This window comes from Fukomys damarensis, unplaced genomic scaffold (assembly GCF_012274545.1).
Source record: "Fukomys damarensis isolate Sample0158 unplaced genomic scaffold, DMR_v1.0_HiC HiC_scaffold_3, whole genome shotgun sequence".
Lineage (NCBI taxonomy): Eukaryota > Metazoa > Chordata > Mammalia > Rodentia > Bathyergidae > Fukomys > Fukomys damarensis.
Window position 1 is genome coordinate 11,729,712 of NW_022900915.1, and position 12,414 is coordinate 11,742,125.

General features: G+C 36.0%; 1 protein-coding gene across 4 annotated transcripts in view; it reads right to left on the bottom strand.

Moving 5' to 3' along the window:
* Rbm27 (RNA binding motif protein 27) overlaps window positions 1-12,414 on the bottom strand; it is a 68,183-nt gene that overhangs the window by 38,227 nt on the left and 17,542 nt on the right. For 2 of the 4 annotated variants that reach the window (XM_010627056.3, XM_010627054.2), the window contains exons 4-8: window positions 7,944-8,035; window positions 7,090-7,283; window positions 5,814-6,074; window positions 2,232-2,537; window positions 1,442-1,576 (exon numbers count right to left, since the gene is read on the bottom strand). In XM_010627056.3, coding sequence (XP_010625358.1) covers window positions 1,442-1,576; window positions 2,232-2,537; window positions 5,814-6,074; window positions 7,090-7,283; window positions 7,944-8,035 — 988 coding nt within the window. Of the gene's footprint in view, window positions 1-1,441; window positions 1,577-2,231; window positions 2,538-5,813; window positions 6,078-7,089; window positions 7,284-7,943; window positions 8,036-12,414 lie in introns of all 4 variants that reach the window. The other 2 variants (XM_010627055.2, XM_010627053.3) reach the window with 1 other exon arrangement.

Here is a 12,414-nt window from a genome sequence, read left to right on the forward strand (position 1 = left end):
ATATATAATGTGATATATATATATATATATCACATTATATGAATATATAATGTATGTTTCAAGGAAAAAGGGGAAGGACTTTTGATTAGATTTTTAAAGAAAGCAAAGTAGGGCCAGGGAAGTGGTGGCTTTGTAGTAGACTGCTTATCTGGCCTCCTGACACCCTTGGTTCAATTCCCTTCACCACAAAAAAGGAGGAGCAGGTAGAAAAGAAAAACAGTTGAGTCAGCCACATGAAGCATTCAATTATAGATGACTGGGTGAGTTATTGCTATTGACAAAGACATGAATAGTGAATGGCAGAGATTCAAGGAGAAAATAACAGTTCTGATTTCAGAGCTTGAAATTCAAATTTGAATAAAATTTTTTTAAAAATTGGACAATAGAAATTTCAGTAATAACTTAATCCTTACAGTTGAGTAGATACCAGATACTTTTTAAAAACATGCTTTATATGTATTATTATTATTATATGTATTATTCATTCTTTAAAAAAAACCTTAAGTCATTTGTCCAAGGTCACAAAGACATTATGTGAAGAAACCAGGCTTAGCGGCTTTCGTCAATTGCTTCTCCATGACATAAAGATATGAAGAAATGTTTAGGAGGCAAAACTTTCTGGTAAACACAGTTCCATAACAAGATGAACATATCCACAATTAAGCATCTGTATAAAGAGAAAAATCTCATAATCTCACCTGTTTAACAACCAATGACCTTTTAAAAATTGATTTTGGAGAAAGGAATTTTCTTAAAATTTTAGTAAAAAAACAACAAGAATACATTTAAGTTCTCAAAGAATTAGGAGTCAAGAAAAACATTCTATATAAACATGTATGCTACACTAGCCTAAACACAAAACATTAATACAATTTAAATGATGCACTTTATCTTCATGTTGGCACACAAGTTAAATAACGTATTTTACCCAACCTTCTGCACACTTTTTAGGAGACAGACCTTGAATTTCAGAAACTTAGAAACTTCAAAATAATTTGCTTCAGAAGACTAAGCGAGGCATAGGGACCCATCTAGTTTGAAGCCAGCCTGGGCTACAAATTGAGTCCAAGGTCAGCATGGACTACATAGTGAGCCCCTATCTCACAAAACCAAAATTAATTAAAAAAAAAGAAGACTAAAATGTTGATGCTCCACGGGAGACATGACAGAAGAGGCTGACTGTTGAAACCTTAAAGTCAGAGGAGTTTTCCAAAACAGAAGCCCTTGTTCAAAACAGAACACACTGCCTTTCTCTGTCATATAACACTAACATATGCCTATATGGCAAGAGTACTTGGTAAATTGCTTTGTGAATAGAAATACAATTTTTATAAGTACACAGTCCATAAAAATGTAAACTAATTTTTAAAAGCATTATGGTGACATAAGAAATCTTGGCTTTTCTATATCCTAGTAATCTCCAGTTAAACCATTCACTTACGTTCTGATACTGTATAAAGGAGGTTCTGGGGTAAAGGAGGAGGTAGTCTTGCTCCCACTGGTGCAAGATTGGGCACTGCGCTTGTCCCAGGCTGGTCACGACTGTTTATCAAGCTTGACTGTGATATGGGTGGTCCTACAGATTACAAAAGGTGAGAGGTACAGCATTAATTTTTCCTAATAAAAATACTCACACACTGTTAGTAATTTAGATATTCTTACTTGAAAGATCTACCTAGGCTTTGAATTTGATGTAAGCAGGCTTATCTATTTTGAGCTTTGTATAATTAATTCAAATGATAGTCTTGGTTCTAGAACAGGCAAAAATAATCAAGGATTAAAAAAATAACGAACTGTTGTCTGTGTTGAAGTATAAAATGGCTAAAAAGGACATAAAAAGTTTTTCTAGGTTTATAGCTTTCTACAAAAGGATTAAGTTAATGCTAAGTATGTGTAAAGTGTACTATTGTTTGCAATGTGTTGTGAGAAGCACCAAATAAAAAATGGAGAAATGGAAAGATAAGTGCTATGCATCAGTAAAATTATTCTTCTGACCCAGTCAGGGACTTATCAGTTTGGTCACTACAGACAAAATTTACACTGAAAATACTACGCATAACACCATAATAATGGATGCCAAAAAGGAAAGAACAGCATCTAATTATAAGAATATACTTCAAATTCTATCACTAGTTTATTTTTCAAACACTCTAAAACAGGGTATAAAAACAGATGAGGTTCTTTTAGGCAGAATTCACTACCAAAGATCCATTCGGCCAACATAAACTTACTTGGTATGGGAAGCACAACAGAAGGCGGAGGCTGACCATGTCCTTGGGGAACAGGAAGTCTCATACTATGGCCAGGACCTGGGCCTGGGCCAGGGCCGGGGCCGGGACCTGGGCCTGGGCCTGGGCCTGGGCCTGGGCCTGGGCCTGGCATTGGAGGCATTAACATTCCAGGAGGTGGTGGAGGAGGAAGACCAGGAGGAGGGGGTGGAAAAGGAATCATACTTGGCAGAGCAACTTCATCAACAACTAGAGGATCATTTCCATGATCAAACTGACAAAGGTCACCAAGTACACAAAATCCTCTTTCTGTAAAGATAAAAAAGAATTTTATTATGACCTATTAAAGTTAAAAAAAAAAAAAAATCCCTGAAAATCCCTCCATTCTGATTTGTTAAGACAGGGGTCTCACTAGGCAGTTCAAGCTGGTCTTGGCAATCCTGCCACAGGCTTCCAGGTGCTGGGATTATAGATGTGCGCCACAATGCCCAGTGCCTACCTTTCTGATTTATATGGTGGTAGTTTTCTCCATGGAGTCTACAGTCTTCTTAGTGTTATTCTGTTAACCATTACATATTACTGAGGTAGAGGCAGGTGTATTCCCTACTTTCTATACTATGTATGACTTATTAAGATAAAAATAACAGGATCAAGACCAGGCTTCTAGCTATTAGATTAACCTATTTTTGTACATATAGACTAAAAAGCCTAAACAAAAGGGGGAAGTTTTTTCTATATACATTCAATGCAAAGCCAATTGAAATTCCAACACTGTATTTCACAGAACTAGAAAAAAGAATCCAAAAATTCATTTGGAACCATAAGAGACCTAGAATAGCAAAAGCCATTTTAGGCAACAGAGACACATGGCACCGGGTATAACAATTCCCAATTTGAAACTATACTACAAAGCCACTGTGATAAAAACAGCATGGTACTGGCAAAGAAACAAGCCTGAGGATCAGTGGAACAGATTGGAAGACACAAAAAAAAACCCAGATGTACTCAGCTACCTCATCTTTGACAAAGAAGTTGACCATCCTCAGTGAGGGAAAGATAGTGTGTTCAATAAATGGTGTTGGAAAAACTGGATTTCAACCTGCCACAGACTAAAACTAGACCCTTATCTTTCACCATGCACTAAATTAAAATCCAAATGGATTAAAGATCTAAATATTAAAACAGAAACATTAAACTTGCTGGAAGGTAAGTTAGGCAGAACTCTAGGAGACATTGGCATAGGAAAAGACTTTATGAACAAATCCTCAGTAGCACAGGAACTAGCAGATAGAATCAACAATGGGATCTCATCTTATTAAAAAGCTTCTGTACTTCAAAAGAAACCATCAGCAGAACTAAGAGACAATCTACAATGTGGGAAAAAAATTTTACCAGCTATTCCTCAGACAAAGGACTATTATCAAGAATATATACTTGTCATGTAAAGGTACAAGATCCCAACAATGAATGTAACTGTACTGTATCCCTAAAATGTACCAATAAACTCAATTAAAGCTGAAAAAAATATATATATATAAAGAACTCAAAACAATCAGCCCCCGTAAATATAAAGACCCGATTCAAAAATGGGCATACGAAATGAACAGACATTTCTCAGACAAAGAAGTAAAAGCAGCAAGTAAATATATGAAAAAATGTTCCACATCACTGATCATTCGAGAGATGCAGATGAAAACAACACTGAGATTCCACTTCACCCCACAAAGAATGGCTGCTATCAAGAAATCACACAATAACAAATGTTGGCGGGGTTGTTCTGTTGTGGGTATCTTTCCAAAAGAACTAAAAGAATCATATCACAGAGAAGTATGCGCACCCATGTTTATAGCGGCACAGTTTATAATAGCTAAAACTTGGAAACAGCCTATTTGCCCATCCGTTTGAAAACTGGATAAACAAGATGTGGTTTTTCTATAAAATGGAATATTACTCAGTCATAAAGAATGAGAAAATAGATTCATTCATAGGAAAATGGATACATATTGAAGATATACTCCTAAGTGAAATAAGGCACACATGTGTCAATACGCAATAGTTTCTCTGGTGTGAATAATCTGCAATAATACAGAAGATCCTAATAAGATTACTGACATTGAGAAATGGGAAGAAAGGAGCTAAAGGTGTAGGGAAGGTGGGATGGGTAGGGGAAGGGTAAAAAGGGAAAAGAAAAAAATGTGAGATAATGAAAAGATGGAAATAAAGTGATTGTAGATGGGGAGGCGGGGAGGGGGTGAAGGGAGGGCAGGGACAAGGGGAAAAAATGAGAACTAAGACCTGTCATATAGAGGTACAAGATCCCAACAATGAATGTAACCGTACTGTATCCCTAAAATGTACCAATAAACTCAAAGCTGGAAAAAAAAATAAAATAAAATAAAATAAAAAAAGGGGGGGAAGTTTTTTCTGTATTAATATAGAATTACTGTTGGGAAATACTAAATGAAAAAAATCATGTGAAAATAGTACACTGGCACATATGTAAAAAAAAAGTGGGAGAGAATAAGTATGCATCTTTATACAGTACCCATGCAAACTGCATTTGGAAAAATACAAAAGAAATTGATGCTATCAAGGTAGCCTTGGGAAAGAGAATGCTACCTGGGAATCCAGAGGATCAAGGTAAATGCTTAAAGGATGATTTGGCTCTAGTCCCCACTTAAAAATAAATAAAGTGAAGCTGAGCATAGTGGTGCACACCTAAATCCCAGCACTTGGGAGGCCGAGGTAAAATCACCATGAATTCAATGCCAGACTGAACTACATAGTGAGACTGTCTCAAAAAACCCAATAAAGAAAGAAAAAATCATAGTATTAATAAATAAACAAATAAATAAATTTTTTTTAAAAGATGCATTCTACATAGGAAAAAAAGGAGGGTCTGGGAGTTTACACTAGTATAGTGCCTGCCTAACTATATACATAGCTCTGGATTCAATCCCTAGCACTGAATAAAAGTTATAATTAGATTTGCTTGAAATAATACAAGACAAGGACAAGCATGAAGGAATATAAATAAAAATGATTGTCCAGTGCACAATTGCAATCCCTGCACTTGGGAGGCTGAGGCAGGAGGACTGGTGTGAGTTCTAGGCCAGCCTAGGCTACGCAGTGAGTTCAAGATCAGCCTGAACTGCACAGCAAGACCCTGTCTCAAAAAAAAAAAAGCAAAACACAAAAAACAAAAAAACAAAACAGATTGTCCATGATTTGGTCATTGTTGAAAATAGGTGATAGACATACTATCATTAATTATATTCTGTCAAATTTTTAAATATCTCCATGATAAAAAAATAAATAAACACAGTACCCAGATTCAGATTCATTCACTCAAATGGAAAGTCAGAAAATCAAACTTGTAGGTTTCACATGCTTAACAAATTCCCAGGACCAAACACTATACAAAGACATTAAAAATTTATAGTATCAAACTTTATGGTATACCTAATAAAGAAATTCTCCTCCCCATTCATCCTTTTTAACACAATCTAGGGTATAAAGAAAAGATCTGCAATATATGCAACATTTGCTTTTGGGTATGATGTAAGAAAAGGGGAGGAGTTTTACCATCATAATCTCTGCATCGCCTCTTTGGTGGTGGGTTTCGACCAAAAGAATTGGAAGAGCTGTGATTGTTATAGTAATTAGACCAACTCTCGGTGGTGTTTTCAGAATGGTGAGCAGGTGCAATGACAGTCACAGTGCTGGGAACAGACTGTGCCCCAGAGGAGTACTGCTCAGAAGAGTTCGGTGGGGGCGCGGACACAGGCACATAGGAGCTCTCCAAATCATTCCTTTCACTCTTAAACTTGGATCTTTCCCTGTGCTCTGCTTGAGAAAATAAAAACAAGAAACAGATCAGTCACTTATGTTCTTAACTATGCTTATTTTCTCACAGAACAGGAAAGACAAGAATACTGGAATAAATTTACTAAGCTACCCATTTTTCAAACTGCTGTCATGATTAATACACCCTAAAAATAGGAGCATTAACAATGTGACCTACCTTATGAAACATTATCTTTTGTATCAATATCAATTACACTGATTGAAAAAAAGTCAGCTTCTTCACTAATTTTTTTTTTTTTTTTTTTGAGAGAGGTTCTCACTGCATTGCCCAAGCTGGCCTCAAATTCACAGTGATCCCCTCCTATCTCAGTCTCCCAAGTGCTGGGATTACAAGCATGTGCCACCAAACCTGGCTCTTTTCACTAATATTTAATAGGAATGCTACTACCCAAGAACCAACTGCCAAATCAACATTTTAGGAGATCAATCACTGGGATCGCATAATCTATTTTAACTTTTTTTTTCTTTTTCTTCTGGCAGTACTGGAGCTAGAACCCAGGGCCTCTGCACCCCCAATCCTTTAATTTTACATTTTGAGAAAAAGTCTCATTGAGTCACTAAATTGCCCAAGCTGGGCTCAAAATTCTGATCCTCCTGTTTCAGCTTCCAGAGACCTGGAATTACAGGCATACACTATCCTGACTGGTTTCCTTTTACTTGTGCAAATTTTAGGTAACCTTACAGAAAATCAATTACTTTTTCCAAAAAAAGCAGACCAGGCAACGCTTTTCCTTCAGTGACAGCTTTGTGAATTAATTACTTAAATCTAAACATGTAATATACCTTATGAGTAGCTTCTTTTTAGTCAAATTTCCTTGACTCTAATTCAAATAGCCCTATCTTTGTAACAAAACTGATATTCAGCTTTTTGAGGTAATTACAATTTTTACATTGCTTAGACATATTAAAGGAAACATTTACCTTTAAGAATGTAAGAAACTCAAACTTAAAAAAAAGAAACTGCAAAGCCTCAGAGAACATCTCATCAACTCACCAATGTTCCTGTTGGGATCCCGGTCTTTGCTGCGCCCCCTGCTGCGGCTTCGGCTTCGGCTCAGGCCTCGGCTCTTACTGCGGCTCTTGCTCCTGCCTCTTCTCCAGTCATACTTCTCTCGGTACAGCTCACTCCGCTCATAGTAGCGCTCATAGTCTCTCCACTTGCCGTCTTCTCTCTTCTTCTCACGTGTCCTATAGTGCACAGATATAAAAGCCATACGTAGGACGGAGAATGAAGTCTGCCAACAAATTCAGACTAGGAGATGATCTGCACTCATCAAAATTCATGTCTGTGCTTTTGTAGAGTGTAAAGAGGACCCCATAATTCTTCTAACCCATTATACAAAAGGGGAAAAAAATATTCCCACTCGAAGTGCACTGGGTAAGGAGAAATTTTTTTAAAAGGTGAACCCAATCTATTGGGGGGGGGACAAATAAAACAAGAAAAAAAGGCTCAAAACAAAGCTTTCCCAAAACTTTTTAAAATCGGTTTTTTGATGGTAGGTTTATGATGCCACACAAAAACTACACCATTTATAATACAACATAGATGATTTTAATCGTGAGCACCCCTGACCAAATGGAACATTTCATTGCTATTCTCTAAGGAGATTGCTCCCACCCCTGAGCTCTTGGGGAAAAAACATAATGATGACTGCTTATAAAAAGAACAGAAAGAAGACAAGAGGAGAAACAGAATGGAAAGAAGAATGGTAATACTTCTTTAATGGGTTTAACAAGAAAAGAGTCAAAATATAAACACATATATTTTACTTGAATTAATTTAAAGTCTTTGCTAGGCAACTACTACTTGAAGTAGCAAAGTCTTCCTAATAAAAGAAAAACACAAACCTTTGTTCACTAGATTCTGAACGAGACTTCTGGGGACTAGGGTATTTCTTTTTTCTGCCATCTCTTTCTTCTTCTGCTGGCTCCTGAAATACCTATATAAAAACATTCATTAGAAATAAGAAAAAGGGACCAGGGATTTAGCTCAGTGGTTCCGCTGCCTGCCTTGCAAGTGGAAAGTTCCAAGTTCAATCCCCAGTACCTAAATAAATAAATAGAAAAGGCCTTCTATAAATTACAAATACAGCCACCTGATGACCTAACACAAAGAGTGCACAAAAAAATCACAATGCAACATTGAAAAGTCAAGTCATATCCAAAAACAGCAACAGGAAAAGTAAAAAAGATGTCCAAATTACCCTTCAGTTTATTAATTTTTAAATGTTAATGTAAGGTAAACAATGGTAGTATAGGAGGGAAATTAGCAATACACTTTTTAAGCTGAAATAGCAGAAAAAGCAAATCATTAAGTATCATATAATAAAATGCTTTATATCTTCCTAAACATAGTATTTGCACACAAAGAGGACTTTATAGATTTAATAGAAAAGTTTTCAGACACAAGTAGCTAACTTAATGCTATAAAACTAAATATGTCATATAAATTGTAGAAAGGCTACAGTGAAGAGAAAATGTTAAGGCTTCTTTAAAGACTAATAGTGAAGACTGAAGAGAGAAAAAAAAGAGAAACAGTGACTACTATCTTTAAGCAAGTTGCTTTCAATTCAGATATACATAGAGCCTTAACTTGAGAAAGGTGAAATAAAGTCATTTGTAAAAGCTAAGTAAATTCCCGTCTAATGGAGAAGCTCACTAATAAGAAGTGAATCAATGGACTATAAGATCACAATAAAATTCAGGCAACAGAAAGTGCAGTCACAATATGGTAACCGTATGTCACCAACAAACACAATATAATCAGACTATTTAAAAACTATTCTCTACCAATTTATTAGAATTACAAAGGATATATTAATCCACTGGTATGCAATCAGCTAAACAGTAAAAAACTATACAAGACAAATAATTGAGTTTCTTCACAAAATAAAACTTTAGGACAAAGGGCCAGGAATTTAGCTCGGTGGCACTGCCCCTGTCTTGAAAGAACAAAATCCTGAGTTTGATCCCCAGTACGGAAAAAAAAAAAAGCCAACTTTAGGACAATGAAAAAACAGGAACAAATGCACTTTGCTTCATAAACCATAGCACGTATCTTCTGTTGTTTTTCCAACACCAGCTTGAGTTGTATCAATATCCAAATTCTCTCACCTGGTTCCCCTGTGGCCAATAGTCCAATTAAAAAACAAATAATGGTATAATGCAGCTGAGGGCCAAGGAGAAAGTTAAAATGGCTAATTCCGGACTGGGGATTTAGCTCAGTGGTGCCACTGCCTACAGTACAAACAAGCACGAGCTCCTGAGTTCAATCCCTGGTACCAAAAAAAAACCAAAACAAAACAAAAACAAAAAACAAAAAACAAAACCCAAAACAAAATGGCTAATTCTCAGATTTGTTTCATATCTTGCTCAATGTAACTTTATCAACTGAGCACAGACCAGAAAGAGACCAAAGATTTGTGACATGTAAAACTTCAGCTCACATTATCTAACAGAATTAAACTACTATTTTATGCACAATTGAACTATCTCATCAGAAAGTATACTGAAGTCATATATGAAATATTATAGGGCTGGGGATTTAGCTCAGTGGTTCAGTGGCCTGCCTTGCAAGCGCAAGGACCCAAGTTCAATCCCCGGTACCAAATAAATAAATAAATAAATAAAATATTACAAACAAGTAACATACAGTGTCAGGTGGAGTAGATCTACACCTAGGTTGATACTATCCATTTTTCACAATGTTCAAAATTAAATATTAAAAGGTCTTACTATAAAGATACAAATGAAACTGTGTGGTAACTTTTTTTTTTTTTTTTTTTGGTACCGGGGATTGAACTTGGGTCCTTGGGTTTGCCAGGCAGGCAGCACCACTGAGCTAAATCCCTAGCCCTTAACATTTTTAAACTGTTCTTTCAAAGTGCAAGATAATACAAATTTTCCTTATATCCAAATCAGTTGACTTTCCAACAGACACTTCTAAACCACTGCACTTCAATGTCTATAGAAAAGGACACTTGTTCAGCAAAAATTTGAGTGATACCTGAATACTCATGTTTATAGCAGCACAATTCATAACAGCTTGAATTAATAGCTTGAATGCAGCCTATATGTTCATCAACAGATGGATTAAAAAATGTGTTATTTAAACACAACAGAGTACTACTCTGCCATAAAGGATAAACTTGAGTATTTTGCAGACAAATGGGTGCACCCTGAGACCATGTTAACTGAAATAAATCAAACACACAAGCTTAAATATCACATAGTTTCTCTTATACAAGAAACCAAAATATAAAGAGCAAAATAAAATATTTATGATAGGAAGAGAGATAAATTTTTTGCAAAAAGAAAGAGGACCAAGGATGGAGGGAGGTGAGTGGGAAGGGTATGAAAAAAGAATTAAATGTGTTAGTTCATGTACCAACTCCTGACAAGGAATGTAATAATCATTATGAACTATAAGCATGTACTAAAAAAATTGAAAAATTAACTTATAACTTAATCTATACCATTAAGTTTAATGCCATTAAACATTCTATAAACTGCCAAAGAAAAATCTCTATAAAGCAACTTAAGAAAAGTTTTTTCCCATTTCTGTTACCTGAGGAGACGTAGGGAGCCTCAACCCACCCCAGCTCCCCTGGCACCAAGGATTGACCCAGTGACCTTTGCTCTGAGCTATAGTCCCAAACCCCTTTTCAAATTTCAAGACATAAGTCTGGCTAAACTGCTAAATTTACCAGACAGGGCTCACACTCTTTTGTTCTTTTTGAGGCAGGGTATCAATTATGTAGTTCAGGCTGATTTTGAACCATTGAACTCACTGGGTAGCCGAGGCTGGTTACAATCTTGGAGTGATTCCCCAACCTCCATTTCTCAAGTGCAAAGATTACCTAAGTGTGCTGAGATCACAGGCAGGAATCAACACACCCTACTGGGCTCAAATTTACAATACTCCTGCCTCAGCCTCCCCTGGTGCTGGGATTAAAAAGAGTACAGGGCATGATAGAAAAAGTGAGAGTGGTCTCTATTAATCTTAATATAATATAGCCACATTTTCGGGTTTTTTTGTTTTTTGTTTTTTAACTGTTAGATCAGTTCAATCAGAATACAATTTAAAAGTGAATCAAAACTGGGTGTGAGGGCCGATGCCTATAATCCAAACACTCAGGAGGGTAAAGTAGGAAGATTACCAGTTCAAGCCCAGACTAAAGTACACAGAGAGACCCTGTTTCAAGGAGGAAAAGAAAAAATGTGAATCAAAAATGACAACTGAGATACCTAAAAGATAAGTGATCCTAAGAATGAATCCTGGACTGGAAATAAGAGGAACATACTATAAAAAAGCAACACTGTTGAATGACTTAATGAAACTGGAACTCACACAGTACATAACAATATTTACTTTCTGGTTGGTAAAATTACTGAAGTTAATAATGGTATTGTAGTTATCTCAGAGAATACCCTTAGGAAATGTATGTAAGATTTAGAGGTAAGGGACCATTAATGTATTGACTTATTACCAATGAGTCAATAAGAAAGTTTTGAGCGTGAACACGCAAAGAAAGCAAAGGGGACAATCTTCAATGAACATACTTAGGCAGGTGTCACATGCATGTTTTGAGTACTATTCTGGCAATATTTATGTAAGTTTAAAATTATTACCAAATTAAATTTTTAAAAAATCATTTAGTCTTGAGAATAATATTAATCAAAGCAAATGTGGAAAATACTTCTGTATATACTTAACATTTGTGCCAGGCACTGGCCTAGGAACTATGTACGTTTGTATACAAAATCTTTTAATCTTCAATAAATACTACGCTCTTCATTTTTCTGTAACCTGTAGAGCTATTATAACTCATGTAGCCTGATACAATATCCAGTCTTACCATATCCTATGTCATCTAAAAGAATTATCCATAAACTCAGCAAAATTTCCATCTTGTGTTAAATATTTAGGTTGTCATCCATTATTATATTTTAGAACTTCTACATTATAAAACCATTCTTTCCATTCCAATGTTAATAGTGACGTTTATAATACTTTTTCTTTGGTGATAAGGTCTTGCTTTGTAGTTTAGGCTGACCTTGGACTATGTAGCCCAGGCTGGCCTTAAACTCCTGCCTCAGTGTCCCAAGTGCTAGGATTACAGGTGTGTACCACCACACCTGCGGATAATTACATTATTTTTTTTAAATGGTTAAAAAGGATAACTGGTTTCTGTAGACACATGAAAACGTTATCTACCAATTTCTTTTTTGGTACTGGGGATCCAACTCGGGTCCTTGCTCTTGCAAGGTATGCAGCAGCACCACTGAGCTAAAATCCCCAGCCCAGGATTTCTCCTTT